Genomic DNA, 18,764 nt, shown 5'->3' with positions numbered 1-18,764 from the left:
ACAGGATCTCTTTTTGTAAGATATAATATTTATTTATTGGTTTATATGGTTCTATGGTATTTTGGAAACAATAGCTACTATAGTGCATTTTTGTCGTGTCAAAACTATTTCAAAATCAATATCATGCATGCACTTTAATGTTTGACAGTTTCAGTTCTGATTTTTTGAAGATTACCTACAGAACCAGGAATCACTCCACTCTGTAAAAACAGAAAATTGCACGCTCTGCTTAACTAAAACTGAATGAGTTGAACACTTCCTGTTCTTCCAAATAAACAGAGGGAGAGATTTGTACTTAGAGTTCTGAGAACTTACGCTTCAGATATTGGCGAGCGTGAGCATAATGTGGAAGCCATATGACAGGTCTGTTCAAATGTATTGCACATGTATTCAACATTGGATGTGAATTGAACCATTGTGCAAGAGCTCACTAAACGTGCATAGTCACACATGATACGTTTGTACTATGTGTGTAACCATAAATAACAGAAAATCAATGTTCAAAATAAAAGAAAATTGTTTTTCTTATCAAAATTACTTTAATGGTGGCAATAAATATGTTCACCCTCACCATTATTGGAAGATTAACTCTAAATAAAATGTATAAGATGCCAAAAATGAGCTACGTCGTGTTGTCTTGAAGATAAGAGCCTAATGTTGAAATAATACAGAGTAGTTAATGCCAAATTTAGTCCATATACGCACTTCAATTCAAACATATAACCAGATTTTGGGAAATCTTCTTTCTTCATTCCCAGACAAACGGGAATCTGGATATCCACCTATATCTCCAATGTCTTAAAGCTGTAGTGTGTAATTTCTGCTGCAAACAGAATAATGATTGTTTTGAAACTTTTTCATCATCTCGTGTTTCGAGATCCACCTATGGGAAGCTCTCTAAACCTGGCGCTTTTTCACTGGAATAGCTTGGCTAGGACCAGTGCTTCAGCTTTTGACCAGCTCTTTATTTCATGGGCAACCCCTCGCAAGGGGAATACCATATCTAAGCAACGCCTCTCACATTGGCTTGTGGACACTGTAATTTTGGCATATGAATCGAAGGGAGTGCAGCCCCCAGGGGACATCAGAGCTCAGTCCACGGGGGGCTTAGCCGCCTCTTGGGCTCTGTTCAGGGGAGTATAGCTGCAGGATATTTGCTCTGCTGCCAGCTGGGCTTCTCCCCATACATTTGTGCGTTACTATCGGCTGGATGTCACCAGAACCTCGGTAGCACATTCGGTTTTGGGGGTGGGGTCGTCTTAATCCTTCCTTCTCTTGTGTGTGCCACACACATGTTTCATGTCCTGCCTGTATACAGCAGTTATGTGTGTGCGTCAGTATGGCGGGTTCATAATTATGGGACGTGTCAGACACCGCCCCTTTGGGTGACCGTCTTTCTCTGGTTTACAGAACCTCGCTGTGAGTGTATTGGGCAATCGGGGAGCTTTCCATTTCTCTCGAACACGAGATGATGAAAGAGAACAATAGGTTACTGTCGTAACACCGGTTCTCTAAAGCATCGAGTGGAGAGATCCACCAGCTTTGCCCCGCTTACTGCACGAGAAGCGAAAATACTTACTGGAGAACAGCAGCACATGCAGGCTTCTTATGCCTGCAGGTAAGGGGGTGGGGCCTTACCGGGCTTTGGCTACGCACTTCTGTCTGTCTTGCCAGACTTTATGCAATTGGATGCTCTGCAGAGGTCAGGTACGGATGCCCTTCCCATAGGTGGATCTCTCCACTCAATGTTTCAGAGAACCGTGGTTACGACAGTAACCTATTGTTCCCCAAACACCCCCACCTCCTATTGGTCGGTCACACAGATAGTCCCGCCCAAAATCACACAATTGTTTGTACACTGGTAAGTATTTAAAATACTTCGCCTTTAACTGTTCATCTTTGTTGTCTTGCTGGAATGTAGGTAAATGCATTTTCTACAGAACAATCATTCTTTGAATAGATATTCATTTATCTGTAGTTCTTATCAAAATATGAAACAACACCCCAAATAACAGATATTAAAACTAATGTTGATATACTATATGATTAAAAGGTTTATATGTACATTTTTGCTTTATGAAAATCTCTTTTGATAAAAAAGTCATATTTCAGAGCATTTGCAGCTAGCATTTCGTCATAGCACCGAACTGACCGATCCTCCTTCAGTCTATTAGATTGTGCTATGCCCATTATAAATGGGTCAGAATTTGTACAGTCAACGTGAATAGCACGATGCATTTTAGAAAAGATGAATATTCCAGCACAATGCATTTAGAACGGACAGCAGAATCAATGAAGAGTGCAGTGCATTAGCAGAGCTTGTGGTCTTGGGTCCCGTTGAATGATCACTGTAGGAACTGTAGCGTGGCTCCACCCTGACCCTTGTGCTGCATTGCACCATTGGTGTCTGAAAAGATGTTGGCCTTTTTGCAGGTCGATCCGGGCTGGATCCATCCGTGGGCCTTTCCCCATTGAACAACAGGGGCCGTCCTTTATGATCCACCCCCATCTTAAACAGCTCATACTCTTTGTGCGGAAGTCGTATCCCCAATGCTTCGCAACCGTCCGTCCAGGTTATGTCTTGCTCGACACCCATCTCCCACCTGCCCGCCTGTCCACATCTTCCATTTTGCGTTGAATTCAATTCCCGCAACAATGCACGGTCAAACGCAATGGCTTTTGCCCGTGTCACCTTGAAGACGAGCTCAGTGGCCCCACGTACTTTAACCGACTGTCCTACTTTAGCATAATGACCTGATGCCAACAATGTAAAGATGGACTGGCGGCACATTGGATCAGAGTAATGTTGGTAGGTCCCCTCCCAAGTGCGTTGCTCCTCGTTGAAAACAAAAAGGCGGGTAAGGAAGAGGACGGATGGACGGGACTCGCAGCGTTGGCTCACCCAATTTCCATTTAGATCCAGAGGGACGGAGGGGGATGGGGGAAGAATGGGTGGATTCTGTTCAGAGGCTCGGTATACCAGGGCGCACACTGGGCATGGGTGGATGTGGTGCTGAGAGAGAAAACAAGGATTTTTGTTAATTTTATAATATTTATATTATTACAGGATTCAAATGTTTGGTGTCAGTGAGATATTTTTAAAAAAATTTAAGGAATTAATACATTTATTAAGCAAGAATGCATTAAATTGATCAAAAGTGACAGTAAAAACATTTATAATGTTGTGAAAGATTTTTATTTCAAATAAATGCTCTTCTTCTGAACTTTATATTCATCAAGGAGAAAATGTAGCATGGTTTCCTCAAAAGTCTTAAGCAGCACAACTATCTTCAACATTGATAATAAAAAGTTGCTTGATCCGCAAATTAGCATAAGTATGATTTCCGTAGGATCATGTGACACTGAAGACTAGTGTGATGATGCTGTAAATTCTACAATCAAAAAGAAAACAGTTTAAATTGTAACAATATTTTACAGTATTACTGTTTTTGCTGTATTCTGTCAATGCAGCCTTAGTGAGACTTCTTTCAAAGACATCAAAAAATCTTACCAACCCCTAAACATTTGTACCGGATATAAACTATGTATGTAAGCATTTGCATCTGCATTCTTGATTTTTTCTTACGTTACTTTTGCTTGCTTTACATATACGCAGTCCTGTTATATATATTTAACATGTACTCTTACCTTAGTCTGGTGGCCAAACATGATAAACTATAAGTTTGAATATGAACATCATTTGAAATATTTTAGCAGACCTAAGCAGTTTGAGCAAAAATACTCTAGTCTTAAAGTTATTGAGTTGAGTTTGGAACATCAGGAGGGTGAGTAAATGGTGGCAGAATTTGTTTCTTTTAACTCTCACCGTAGCATTCACCATAATTCAATTAAATCTCACCATAGCATTCTGTAGAGGCTCCTGGTAACCAGTCGGTCTATGGTGCACCCTTTCGTTCCAGTCTGTGTGCACGTCCCCTAGGAACAGCTCCTGAGCGGGCTTGCTGTGAGGATGGTGATGGGTCTCCACCCGCAGCAAATCCAGTTCCATCATGGAGAACCCAAGAGCACCCAGGCAGTCTTTCGCTGCTTTGGCATTAAAGAGTTCATAGAAGCGATGAGGCACCAGGTGTCCTCCAGCTCTGAGCCCCAGGCAGGACGAGGGCTGTCGGGTCGCGAGATGATGGATGGCTTTCTGGCTGTGAATAACCATCCCTACTTTATGGAGGTGGTGCTCTGCTTCAGTGGCTCCACGGGTGATCCATGAGGCCTGGCGTAGCCGCAGTTTACCCCTGATCACAAGAGAGTAGGTTGGGATGTGGCAATCACTGTCAGAGTAATAGTGCTGGAGGGCCCTGAAGAGACGTGTGGGGCTTTGGTAAAATGAGTAGGATCGAGTAAGGAATTCTGGACCGGGTCGCACTTCACATCTGAGAAGAAAATAACAAATATAGTCAGGAAGTTAGTCAATATGGCAATTGTAAACCATTTTACTCCCATAATCTGATGCATTTCCAAGTGAAACCGGATGTTTAATGAGACAAAATGTTGGATGGGACTTGAGTTTTAGTATTTATTGTAAAATTTAAAACTCTTTGTTTTGCCAGATAATTGCATTCAATACCATCTGATAGTTTCACATTTATACATATATTTTCCCCTTAAAGTGCTACACTAACATTCAAAAGTCAGAGTTTGTTAGATTTTTTTTTAATTAATACTTTTATTCATCAAAAGTGACAGTAAAGACTTTCATGTTGTTACAAAAATGTCTACTTCAAATAAAAGTGTTTATTTAACCTTTCTATTCATCAAAGAATTAAAGAAATGTATCAGAAATTGCACAAACATAAGCAGTGCAACAACATTGATGATAACAAAGTTTTTGAGGAGCAGAAAATCATCATATTAGAATGATTTCTGAAGGATCATGTGACACTGAAGACTGGAGTTATGACATCACATGAATAAATTGCATTTAAAAATATATTAAAATAGAAAACATTTATTTTTTAAATGCTGTTTTTACTGTATTTTTTATTAAATAGTAAGACTTTTTAAATCCACCAACCCCAAACTTTTGTACGGTAGTGTACAATTTGTTAAATATTTGAAATATTTAGCCATTGTTTTTAAAGATTTGCTGAACAAGTTGCTTGACTTTACTCGACTTATCAGTGGTGATATAATGCATGCACTGATAAATCATTCACAATAATGCCAGGATTCTGTATTAAGAACATCATTTGGGTGAAATTTTAATTCATGTTGACTTTAAAAGTAGAAAAGTCTTTCTAGGGGCCTCTTACCTGCTTGACACCCAGTGGCCCTCTAGTTTGGGTGGTATGGTGGTTGTGACTCTTGCTTCATTCTGTAGATGGCGTAGCTGAACCTGGCACTGTGGCTCCCAAAACAGTCTCGTGCTCAGGTTGGCATGGGGTACGAGGGGGGCGGTGGGCACTTCCCACAACTTACTTCCCATCACACACAAAACTAAGGAGACACGGAAAATATCATATTGCATTGTTATATCTCCATGCATGCAAGCTTCGTTTATATCAAAGAGTCAGGTTTGACAACTTGCTAACTGTTAGTTTTCTTATCATTATTGAAGTTGTGAATTAGCCGTCATGCAAAAAACAAAGTATATATACATTTTTAAATCCTAAAAGGTTTCTATATATTTGTTTTTAATAAAAAGATTACATAAAAATGTTTGCTGGGTCATAAGTTTTAAGTTAGTCCTAATTAACAGATTATGTGGATTGTTGTTGCATGTAAGAGCTGCCAATGTATTAAATCCGAAGGGCTTCACTGAAATCGTTCCAGAAGGTCTAAGTTTGCAATAATGTGCTGATCGCTTTTCATGACTCTGTAGCCACATTTCCGAATAAATTAAGCCTGTAAAAAAACTCAGACACTTCAAAAAGCTTTGGTACCTCCAGCAATAAAAAAATTTAAAAAACTCCAAGAGAAGCATTTTCACTTCATGGTCTTTTACGGTCTATAAACAGGATTCTGCTGAACTGGAAGTGGTTGAAGGATTTTGCATTTCTGTAATTTTCCGTCTAATGAAACGTGATGAGGTCTATTAGAGCCATATATAGATCCCAATCCTGCTCTGACCAGGATTTGTGGTGAAGGGCAGGAGGCCAGAGGTTTGGCATGTCACTTCAATCAGACACCATCTTCAAGGGAATGGGAAAGGATATGTGGCGCTGGCCAATGCAAACAACAATTTTTGACATTTTTTTTAAACGGACAGAAAGGCAAACATGGTTCGAGCTTGTGAGGATTGAGATTTGTCAACATGGCACTGGGCATCTTTGTTTGATCTGTAAATCTCCTTGCCGTATGCCTCGCCACAGAGCTGTCCTTGAATAAGAACACTGTAGATTAACGGTGTAGTAAACCTGATTAGCAGAGGCAGAGCTTTTGGAAGTGCTTCCCTGTACACAGGCTCAAAAATCTGCACTGTTCTATCAAACTTCATCCAGAGAGGAAGGCTGGGAGGAGAGAAACAGTTTATTTAGGACCTCATTTACTCCTGTGCCAAATGTCAAATAATTATTACAGGTCCAAGTCACTTTTAACCCAAATACATCAACAAAAATGTATCCTGTTTTTTAATCAATTAAGATTATTGCACTGTGACAATTTATTCTATGAAAATTAAGCACATTTTCCCCAAAAACTAGGGTGGAATACTGTGATGAATTAGGTATGAGAAGTTTTACTTATGAATTGTCTGTAATTCTAAAAATCTCTGCAGTACCATGCACAAAAAAGTACCATGTATAAGATTTTAAAACATGTATAACCACTATAAAATTTAAATAAATTATTATGATTGTAATAAACACTACAGTTCAAATATTTGGGGCGGTAATATTTATATGCTCACCAAGGCTGCTTTTTTGATTAGAAATAATCATATTAGAGTTAATTACTGCAATTTAAATAACTCAAATGTTGTTTATTCCTGTAATGTCAAAGCTGAATTTTCGGCATCATTACTACAGTTTTCAGTGTCACATGATCCTTAAGAAAACATTCTGATATGCTGATTTGCTGCATAAGAAACATTTATTAATTATTATCAATGTTGAAATCAGTTGTGCTTAAGCACCTTTTTTTGGGGGGGGGGTTGGGGTAAAACATGAAATTTGAGATTTGTACTACTAGTTTATTAATCCATCAGATGGAACTTCTAATCAAATAGGCTAAAGTCTGCTCTCTGAAAAGCACAAAACAGAAAAGCTTTTATTCGCATTTGTTAACTGTGGCCCTAAAATTTCTCTGATTGCATAATTACGGAGCATTTACTGAGAATGTCAGGCTGTTTGCTCCCTAAAGGAGGGAATTATTTCCTTATGCTGTTTGGGAGGGATCCAGGCTCTGCTGTTTTGAGGGTTTTTTTCCGATGTGAAATATGACTTGTTACTCATGATCAAAATAATGTGATATAATGTTAGAGGTAACATGCACTCAGTCGAATGTTCTTTAGATGCTTCAACAGCCTCTAATCAAGTTGAGGTTCTTTCTGTAGGCTATTACCATTACACATGGACATCACAAACAGACAGTTTAGATAGCTTCTGGGCTTTTCACACTTGAAATTGTTTATCCAGGCTCATTTCCAAAGATATTTTTTAACATATTTCAAATTGTAATACATTACTATGGGACGGGTAGTCATATTTGAAGTAGAATAGGCTATTAGATTAGGCTAAAAATGAATCTCCAGCACGCGTTCACAATAGGACGCATGCCTGTTCACGAGAGCATCATGACACATGCGTGTTGTCAATGCAAGAACTGCATTCACGTTGTTGCATGAATGTGGGTTGGAGATAAATACTTTGTAAATAAAGTGATAAATTATGTTTGTTTTTTGCACAAACAAAGCACTCTCATTGTTCATAAAAATGGGGTTAAACCACTTGAGTCACATGGATTACTTTAATGATGTCTTTACCTTTCTGGGGCTTAAAAGTGGTAGTTGCGTATAGGCTGTCAATGGAGGGACAGAAAGCTCCCAGATTTCATTAAAAAATCTTCTTTTGTGTTCCGAAGATGAACTAATGTCTTATGGGTTTGGAACGACATGAGGCGAGTAAATAATGACAGAATTTTCATTTTTGTCTGAACAACAAACCCTTTAACTGCTGCTCTCTCATATCCTGTTCAAAGCTCATGAATATTAAAATGAGGCAGTTTAGTTTGATTGGTTGTCTGCGCAATACCTCTTCACAGTCTTCAGCAGGTCTTTAACCCCTAGTTAAAAGCTGTGGTACCCATTCATTCCCATGTTTTGAAAGATAGCCGGAAGTTATTGTAGTACTGTTCGTTAGTATCGCACGCTCCCATCATTTGCATAAAGTTGAACTCGCCTCCTGCTGTATGATATCGCTAGACGCCAACGGTCGCTGTCGCTAATGATGCAACAACAACAACAACAAAAACTATTTTTTTGAAAATTTCTGGCTTAGGATCATTTTTCACGGTGAGTAGGCTAAATTGTATTGAATGTCTAAACAAAACTTTTAATTTATCAAAATGGGAGCGCGCTCTCAGACTCAGTGTGAGGAGAAGAACCCATCTTTTAACCTCTTAATCTTAAACACACACACACACACACACACACACACACACACACACACACACACACACACACACACACACACACTCTCTCTCTCTCTCTCTCTCTCTCTCTCTCTGTCTCTCTCTCTCTCTCTCTCTCTCTTTGTCTCTTATCTTTCTATCTCCAAGTGAATGGCACAGAAGCCTGTCGTAGATAAAGCGGTAGTTCATCATCTTGACCAGCAGAGGAGGCTGTGGTAGAATGTGTGTGGTCTCTTTGCTCACAGGCAATTCCCTTTAATGTGAGCCAAAGTAAACTACCTGTCCTAATATTCCAACCATTCAACACCCCCGGACATACACACACTGGAGACATTGATTTATAGAAGAAGCGAGGCTAGCAAAAGTACCTCCGACTGGTTTCATGTATTTGTTTTTATTTGTCATTTCAATTTGGGCAGCTTCTCTCTCACCCCTAATGCGTCATTACTGAAGAGTGGCCAAAAATAAAATAACCCTTCCTCTCTAGCACTATTTCTCCTGCCATTTGCCGTTGCCTATTTAAGATGATGTGCATGAAAAAGGGGAGGTGAGAGACACAATTTCAGTTGTTATCATTAGTTCAATAAAACATTTAAAACAAAAAACATGTGATTCCAGAGGACAAAAAAGTCTAGTAGCTACAGATAGACTATATAGGTATAGAGCGACTTAAAACAGTACAGCACATTGAACACACATTAACGAGAAAATCTTCATTGTCATCTGCACAACAATTCCATTCTTGTTTTGTACTAGGACATTTGTTAAAATCCTAAAAAATCATTTATTTCCAGGTTTAAATAGACGTTTGGATCATATGTATACAATATGAATATGATAACGATTCAGAACCATTTCATATATCAGAGTATCACCATCTGATACCATCATCACTGTACTCGTATACACGAAATGACCCTTTTCGGTGTTTAACTGCCTTTGTGTCGCCCGCCGCCTCTTTCTCCCAGCCACCCCTGCTTTGATAACTGCTCCCTGATGAAAAAACTCCCATTTACAGCTCATTTACTTTGGATAGAGCTCAGATTCCTCGCTTCCTCTCTCTCGCTCTCTCCCTCTGTCACACTCTTTTTGTCTGATGAAGTACAGTCACAGAAAGGTAAAGTTTCATATTGAAAGTAAAGTCTGCATGTGTGTGCATGCATATGTTTGCTAGGGGCAACAAAGGTGTGTGCACGCTTATGTTCATGTGCATATGTTTATGAAAGGAGAATATATGTTTGTCTATTGATGTGTGCATGTGAGTGTGAATAAGATTTGTGTACAGAGCAGTTCAGAGGTCATCTATAGTGGGTGAGTGTACATGTTTTCCCCCCAGAATCCTTCTCATCATTCAACTTCCTTATATTCTGCAGTATTGTTGTCTTTTCATGAACATTAACCCTGCCTAATCCAGCAATTGTTTTTATTTAGGTAAGGGATTATGTTACACTAACTTCAGTATGGCATGCCAGATCCCATCTTAATTAAAAGAAAAAAATACAGTATTTCAGTGATATTCAGTAATACAGGTGAAACTCAAAAGATTTGAATATCGTGCAAAAGTTTGTGTATTTAAGTAATTCAAATTAAAAGGTGAAACTAATATATTTAGTATATATAACTATATACATAAGCATGATTATACTTTTTAGAGGGCCAACATTTCTGTATTTAAAATTCTTTTTTTATTGATTTCATGTAGCCTAATCTTCAAATTCTCTGAGATTTTGAATTTGGGGTTTTCATAAGCTGTAAGCCATAATCATCAAGATTTTAACTTTTGCACGATATTAAAATTTTTCGAGTTTCACCTGTATATGCAAAGACTCACTTTGACATGTATTTGAAAATCCTTTTTTAAACTATCAATATATAAAGGTGATTTTATACTCTACTGTTAAAATGTTTGGGGTCCGTATGATTTTTAAATATTTTTGAAAAACGTCTCTTATGCACACAATGGCTTCATGTATTTGTAATACAAGTGAAACAGTCATATTATGAAATATTATTGCAATTTAAAATAATTGTCTCCTATTTGAATAAATTTAAAATGCAATTTATTCTTGTGATGTAAAAGCTGGATTTTCAGAACCAGTCTCTGTCTTTTATTTTTCATCAATTTAAAGCATCGCTGCGGAATGAAAATTTAAAAATATATATTTTTTAAACCTTAATGACCCCAAACTTTTGAATGGTATTGAATATCATATACATATGGGGTTATATTATGTAATATTTTTGCATTTTGTCGACCATATAATCCAACCCATTGCTGACCACATTCCACATCTGTTAACGTGACAGTCAGTTAGTAACTGGTCTGATCTTTCGCTCCTACAGCTGATTGATGGTTTTCTCTCTCGGAAAAGTACTGGGCCTCCTTTTATATGGCTGACAGGCTTTCTCTCATGTCTTCTGCTTATGAATATTACTCGTGCATTTCAAAGCAGACATTTTTTTTTTTTTTTAAAGGTGGAATGGATGCAGAGCAGCTGAAGAGTTACGGTGGTGATTCCGTGTAACACTGGAAGACCTTCGTGCTTCATCAATATTGAGGCATACGTTTTAATAAAATCACCTTGTGTTACATAATGTTCCTCTTTAAATCAAAGCAAACAGTGTCACAGCCAACTGCAATACACAGAATTGCATTTAGTATCTGTTTTAGAAGAATATGGGCATGATATTAATCATCTCCGCAGATCTAATTCAGCTGTTTGATGAAAAAAGGCCAAATAAGTACAGGCACATAAATGAACACATGACCTCTGAGGTCATGGGTAACTGCCATGAGTTTACTGGGGGGCGGGTGTAATTGCGCTAGTCTTTCTCTCTCTCTCTCTCTCTCTCTCTGTTGTTCTGTAGGCGGCCTGATGAGAACAGAAGCCTATTGCTTTCTTCATCACCCTAACCATCCCTGACTGAAAGGAACGAAAGCGTAGAAGAAAAACAGCCCCTAAATGGCATACGAACAGAAGGGGTCGTTAATGGCGTTGGCCTGTTACTCTAATCATTATTTTAATTGTGGCGTTAGTTCCACGGCTGTGATCTGCTTTCACAGGAAACAATGGCCTCCTCTACACCCCTGCTAACTTTAAAAGAGTCTGGATCAAAAACGGGGGTCCGGCGGCCCGTGGAGCAGACTGACAGGTGAAAAGAGCCGTGTATGTCGAGCCAAACTCTTTGCCATTTGTATTAAGACCTCTTTAAACTCCACCTGACTGACTCATTTTCCTGGAGAACAAGCCAAATTTCTGTTACTTGTGCACTCTTAAAAATGAAAGTTATAACCTTTAGCCATCGGAGAACCTTTTAAATTTCCTGAAACAACTTTTATTCAAAAACCATCGTTTTAAAGTGCTTTAAAGAGGCCAGAGACCAGAATGATCTGAAGAACCTATAAATGTGACATCAATAACTTTTTCCATCTCCAAAGAACCTTCTAGACCACAACGATGAACGGAAGGTGCTGCAAAGAACTTTTTTAAGAATGTGGGCTTTAAAAGTCTGAAATTCAATTTTACAATTTAACCTTTTGCTGAAACTCTTATTCTGATAAAATCATTTATAATGAACACTTTTGCATGCACAATAGAAGCATTTTCTATACTTTTGTACACAAGCACAAATGTCCCATCAACATCAGCAATGATATCAACAGCAAAGAATGACCCATGCAGTATTAGTACAGTAAGCAGGAGTTGCATTTTATAAACACAGCAAGCTTTAAAGCAGACTTGTCAAGTTAAACCACTAGAGAGTTTTTTAAAAAGCCGAAAAACCTTCTTTTGTTTTTCATCCACGAGTATATTAAGTTTGCCAATTCAAGTTTAGGTTCGTCATGGGTTTTATTAAGGTTAATTAAACCCCAAAACTTTTACCGAACCTTATCTTGAGAGCTCTTTTTCATCCTTTAGATCCTAATTACACTTGTGAAATCCAGAGGGGGGGGGGGAGACGCTGTAAAAAAACTCTCTTGATACAGTAAGAAAATGCTCAGACTTGTTGGTCTCGATAATGAAGGTGTTTTGCTTGGCAGCTCTCAGACTTTCACACATTAACAAGAAGTCATTCTTAAGCTTTAAGCTTATACTTAAGATTCTCATAATTTACATTATTATTTATTTGCATTAACATTAATACCATAATAACATTCATTCATTTAGATGTGCCATATCATTTAATCATAGGTATATGTTTCTGATTTATAATTACTGTTTTGCCTGCTTGGATCTGTGATAAATGATAAATATAGGCTGTACTATGATAACAAAAAAAATAAAGGTTATTCAGGTTCAGTAAAGAACACTTTTGTTACCTATAGAATCCTTTTGGCTATTTAGTGTTCTTAAATTGCTCTATGGTGTTTTTATATTAATTAGATTAATGCCCTTGCGTTGTAGGCTGAGATAATCATATTTGGTTTCTTTACAACAGTCATTCAGTCCTGGTTGAAGTCCTGCAGCACTGCACATTTTGGATGTCTCACTTGTTTAACTGATTTATATCATCAGCTCATTAGTAGAGGCTCCAATACCTGAATTGGGTGTGTCAGATAAGGGAGACATTCAAAATGACCAGGATTGAGAACCACTGCTTTAAAGCAACAAATTGTTTTCTAAAGAACTAGTGAAAAAGCTCTTTGTATTACTTGAAAAGGTTTTTTAGTGGCATGGAAACCAAGTGATGGATTAAAATATCGAGTGCATACAATTCAAAAGTTCATTTATCAGAAGTGTAATCATGCCCCTTTTAGCATTTTGAATGGTGTCCTGAAATAGGTCAAATTATTTGCTTCAAATCAAAGGACAGAGAAAAAGATGGTATAAGACAACAAATTAACTAACCTTGCATGAGAAATACCATCCAAATTGTCTTCAACAGGTGAATAAGTCTCACCCCAGCCATGATCAGGTACTTATACTCTCCAAATCACTTAAAAATAAAGGACAAAAATCTGGAAATGCTCCTCTCCTGGATAGTCACACGTCAATGAGAGCGTTTCAGATAAAATATTACCCGATATGCAGATTAATTTAATCCACTTTTGATACGTTTCATCTTCAAACATGAAGTTTTCCATTCATGGTAGGACTCCTAAACTGAGTTTGCAAGATCTCCTTTCTTGATAGTGCTTGAAAATACGTCCCCTGTTGATTCTGTGCTCTCTTTGGTGATGTTAAACCTGTGTGGCGCTTGTAAGAGTCTGTCTTTGAGTTACTCAGTTGAGAGAGCTAGAGAGCGGAGCAAGAGTCTGAGAGGGAGAGAGAGAGAAAAAAGAGGAGGGAACTTGTAACCTCCCAGCATTAACCCTCTGGGGAGCAGGGTAAGGTGCAAAAGGGCACAATCAAAGCCAGCAAGTTGAGAAACCTGCCCACAACATTAAATTCAACATAAATGTGATAATCAAACCCACACACATGTTTATATATTTAAACACAGTTTGACAGATGCAATGGTTTCCTGCATAAACTGTCATTTTAAATCTTTTCTCAGTTTACCTCATACACACATATAATATGGGTATAGTAGGTGTTAAAAAGCAATGGCACTGTGCCATCCAAGAATACGTTTTTTATATATGCCGTTTTATGTACAGTTTGTTGAAATTCTATCTTGACTCTGCCAGCCACTATGGTTTTGAAATGCAATACAGTAGAGATAACACAGTGGAAGTAAAATCCAACAAAATAAATCTGTTAATATATGACATGGTGTATGACCCTAGATAGCATTAAAATATCAGCTCTAAATAATGTATCTACTATTATAAGATATTACATTTATTTAATGCATGTGAGGTTTTATAAGTAATAAAATATGCGTATAAATCTAATGGTGTTTAACGTGCTGATGAGAACCCCTTGAAACTGGCACTTTGGGTTTCAATTCTGCAGCCAATGCATACTGAAATGTTTATGACCTGTGTGATTTTAATTCTGTGTTCTGTTCCTGAGAACAAGTTCAAGAGTTCACTTAAATGTTTGGATTTGGAAGTGCATTCGGTGGATTAGAGTGTTTTAGTGGGCTAGGTTAGGTCATTTAAATCTGTAACCTACAAAATCTGAAATATTTTCACATATGAACTGCCGCAAGAACTCATTAAGTCCTTATTTTGAATCTGAATTTTTGTTAAGCCATCTTTGATGTCATTTTTGGCTGCAGCCTCATAACTGTTTGCGATTGTTGTGTCATTTAATCATTCATTTAGTAATGTGTTTGTTGCAGTTAAGAAGTGATGAGTGAGAACAGAGTTGGACTGCGGACATAACCCTGAGGAGCGCCAGACCATGTTGCTGCGTTTCACCACTTGTGGTTTGCTGTGATGATAAAATTCAGTGTCTAATTGCCAGGCAAGCTGCACAAACTCAGTTCTTCACATTTCAAGTTTATTTGAGGAAATAATAGCTGAATTTCAGAACTAAAGGTAACGGTCAGTACAGTTCATGTTTCATAAGGATCACCAGTGGTTTTGCTAGTAATGAGAGATGGCATGAATACACAGTTTATTGTTATTTCACTGCTTAGGCAAAACAAATCTTAATAGTTATAGGTAAGAAAATACATTAAGATACGTTCTTCTATCCCAATACTATGCCAAACCAAATTAAAACCCCTGAGAAGTGCCTCTGGTGCTTTCAAAACATTGTTCTTTTAGTTAAAACACCCAGACCAGCCTAAAAATGCAACATTGACTCAACCAATATCATGAATTTGCGGCATGACCATCTGTTTGTCCAACCAATGGGAGATGGACTGTTTGGGAAACCTGTTTAAAAACAATCATCATTTTAGGAATTTTGTTTGGTATCACTAATGGTGCCAAATTACACCTTTAACTTTAACCATTCATTATATGTGGAAGAAACTTATATTTTAGAAGAAGAGTAACATTATATTCCCAAGACGTGGTTACATCGCCCCCCACAGGATCCGTTTGGTTTCCACACACATTTATGGAAATAATCGCTCTCTCTCTTGTTCCTTTTTCTGCTGACTTTCTGGATTTTCCCTTCACATTGCTGTCTATAATGGCGGCAGCTTCCAATCTAACACACCCATGCACCCAAAACCACAAACAGCTCTCTAATCAAAACCATTTTTTTGTCTCGCTGCCTTCTTTGTCACACACACAGATTTGATGTCATTGAGGTGCAAAGCCTCTTTGGAAAACCACCACCCATTTCATTCTTTATCCCCCCTTTCTCTCTTTCCCCTGAGGCCTGTGCAATCAGTCATCTGTTTGATCATGTGGAGATGTGGCTTTAGTGTGTGTGCTGGCTTGGTGCGTAATTCGGTCTTAGTGCCTTGAGATATGAAAGAAAGTATATACCCCCCCACCCACTCGCTTCCTCAGTTTAAACCAGAGATGCCGCAGCGGTTCCAAACCAGTGAAGGCTAACACGTGGCGGTCGTCCAAGCAGCAGGAGGTCCAGCCTAGCCCAGGTGGGCGAGAAGGGGGTCTGGCGCGGAACAAAAGCAGAATCGCGCCCCTGTGCATAAGATAAGATCCACACTCTAATCATCACACATTCACATCCCGGTATGCTATCGAACAGCTGGGTGACTGCAAATGCACACTCGAACAAACACTTACTTTAAATGCATATGCACACTGATTGGGTTCCCAAGAGTTTGTTAGTGCAGAATCGTCCCATTTATAAAGTTTCATTTTTCCCTTATTATAATAAAGAAAGAAATAGTCCGTTGTTTAAAATCATAAACGCTCCAATGAGATGAAGAGTCATATCAGTAGTCTATATGAAAAAGCTGTTTTATTTTACACCGGGTTCACTTTTGCATGTGGAATAAATGAATCATGGCTGACTATGTGCATCACTGCAATGGCAAATTACAAAGAAAATATTTGCTTGATGCTGCATCCACAATGCAAAGTAGTCAGCACTACATAAACAAACAAAATATATACATATATGTATTGAGTGCGGGAATAGAGTGTGTTCCGTATTACATCACAACCGTGTTGTATTTTAGCATCTTGCACCTAAACAGTTGAGAATGCTTAGTTTAAATGTTTAAATGTTTAAATGTTAAAAATGACAGATTAGAGTTACAATAGTCTATAGACATGTTTCACCTTTGTTTGAGGACGCTAATTTTAACCAATTGAAATGTCTAAAATAATAAGCACTTAAAAGATGAACTTTGATTCTGCTCCAGTGGTATTTTATTATAACTGATATACTATTATAGTATTTAGTTATATTTTGGATTAGCTTTAATTGTTATATTTTCATATATATTTGCATTTTTATTATATATATATATATATATATATATATATATATATATATATATATATATATATATATATATATATATACACACATATATATATATATATATATATATATATATATAACAAGTTAACAATATTAAGACTGCTTTGTTCACCTTGAACTATTTGTATTGACTTACAAATCTCTGGAGTAGTTTTTTTTAATTAATTTTTTAATTTTTTACAAATGCAATGTAATTGAGCCAAAAAGTGATTGGTGATTGCATCTGAAATGCATTTCAGCACTTAATTCAGTCAGGCAGTTTTTATAGCTGCAGGCATCAATCTCACATGTACATGTTCCTTATTTTCCTAAAAAAGAAACTGAAGTTGCCAACTCTACACAAGAACGAACTCACCCTAAAACGCATACAGGACATTTAAACTATATATAGTCTGCCTAATGACTCGTAAATATCCATGCATTACACCCGTGGTTGACTTTTTGAATGTTTAAACAAACTGTGACTTTGGTTGAAACGGTTAGCTTTAGCATGTTTGCTCTTTGGTTGTTAATTGAAATACTTGCGTTAACAGTTGGCTGCTCTGTCTATTTCCATTTAATAGTGCCTATTTCTAGACAGAGAAGTTACTCTGTGGGTGTATGTGGACCTCCTGCTATGGGTTCCCTCAGTGGTGGTCTAAGACAGAGGAGATTTTGCCTTTGCTCATCTGATACGCCACTTTTATTCTTTCTCTATCTGCTTCTGCACTGATTTTTATCTGCATGTCTTTTTTTCATAATCAGAGCACAACAGATGCCCAAACAAGTCAGAGCAGAGCAACATGGGAAGTATCCCGGCAATGTTGCCCCTCTTACATCCAGAATTCCACACAGACATAGCCTGGAATATTTCAATTCCCGTTCTGATGCCACATGGAAGATACATTAGCCATCTGACCTCTGACCCCTTGTGTGTTTCTTTGACTCTGTGTGTGTGTGTGTGAGGCACAAAATAAACATTTGTATGCACAAACATGCGGAGCAACAGGCATTTAGACACGCACACAGTGGGTCATTAGTGCAGTGCTGCCAGCAGGGCTCCGGTTATTCTTCCAGAGGTTAGTCTGACAACAGCTGCAGCTTTCAAAGGAGCCAGAAACTGAAATAAATAACAAATAACGAAGCTGAGAGATTTCACAAATTCCTCACTTTACTTTTGGCCTCTAACTCTCTGACCCAGATAATCCACATCCAACTTTAAAAAAAAAACAAGTAAAGACTAGAGTAGTGCTTGTAATGCAGCAGCTAGTTTTTGCCAGGTTAAGTTAAGTTAAATGAGTTAAGTAAGTAAGTGTTTGCTAAGTAGTTTTTTGCTTAAATATAGTTGTGTAGTCCTTAACATGTAAACATGTACAATCTATTCAATTAAGGATCCACAAAATATCAGTACCATATCAGTTATTGCCTGATATTTTCATATGTATTAGAAAAATTCTCAAGCAGCTATTGGATATTTAATTGTTAATTTTCTCTATTTGAAATTTAGATTGCTTTTGCCACCAACTAACAGCACATGCAGAGTTTATTTTTAAAAACAATGATAATTCTATAGCACTGTTAAATGAATTTTAGCAAATGCATATCTTAGATTAATTGTATATGCAATATATATATATATGATAGATTTTTAATACTTGACATTATTGTAATGCCTAAATTTGCTTTTCATGTAGCACAATTGATTTTACTTTGTAGTTTTTTATTTTTTATTTGATAAATATTCATTTTATTTTATATTTGAACAAAGTAGTATAGAATTTACTACCAATAATTTTTTAATATTGGCTTTTTAATCAGTCAATGGCTATACCATGAAAATAATTATTGTCGTATTTGGTGTCAGACAGAACATCAGTATTGTTGCATCCCTAATTG

General features: G+C 37.4%; 1 protein-coding gene across 3 annotated transcripts; it reads right to left on the bottom strand.

The window, feature by feature from the left end:
* Positions 1-516: 516 nt before the first annotated feature.
* On the bottom strand, positions 517-13,838 carry apcdd1l (adenomatosis polyposis coli down-regulated 1-like). Of its 3 annotated transcripts, XM_077197917.1 has the most exons (5): positions 13,606-13,838; positions 13,434-13,521; positions 5,268-5,451; positions 3,860-4,388; positions 517-3,013 (listed from the first exon to the last, which is right to left on the bottom strand). In XM_077197917.1, the coding sequence occupies exons 2-5, from the start codon at positions 13,492-13,494 to the stop codon at positions 2,240-2,242; spliced, it is 1,548 nt and encodes a 515-aa protein (XP_077054032.1). In that variant the 5' UTR covers positions 13,495-13,521; positions 13,606-13,838; the 3' UTR covers positions 517-2,239. The 3 variants fall into 3 exon arrangements, with proteins under 3 accessions (XP_077054032.1, XP_077054031.1, XP_077054033.1); XM_077197916.1 differs by having other exon boundaries at positions 13,434-13,838; XM_077197918.1 differs by lacking the exons at positions 13,434-13,521; positions 13,606-13,838 and adding an exon at positions 7,937-8,570.
* Positions 13,839-18,764: the final 4,926 nt, after the last annotated feature.

Source organism: Siphateles boraxobius, unplaced genomic scaffold (genome assembly GCF_051911475.1).
Source record: "Siphateles boraxobius isolate OS27281-9 unplaced genomic scaffold, OSU_SipBor_1 41, whole genome shotgun sequence".
In the NCBI taxonomy this organism is placed as follows: domain Eukaryota; kingdom Metazoa; phylum Chordata; class Actinopteri; order Cypriniformes; family Leuciscidae; genus Siphateles; species Siphateles boraxobius.
Note: the sequence above shows the minus strand (reverse complement) of the source record. Positions and strands in the feature narration are given on the sequence as shown.

Bases quoted from the DNA above. Each gene is read 5' to 3' on its own strand.
- apcdd1l (XM_077197916.1), bottom strand. From the start codon at position 13,494: ATGGCTGGGGTGAGACTTATTCACCTGTTGAAGACAATTTGGATGGTA. The intron at 5,452-13,433 runs GTTAGTTAATTT...GTGTCTCCTTAG, and splicing joins GATGGTATTTCTCATGCAAG to TTTTGTGTGTGATGGGAAGT. The intron at 3,014-3,859 runs GTGAGATTTAAT...TTTCTCTCTCAG, and splicing joins AGCCTCTACAGAATGCTATG to CACCACATCCACCCATGCCC.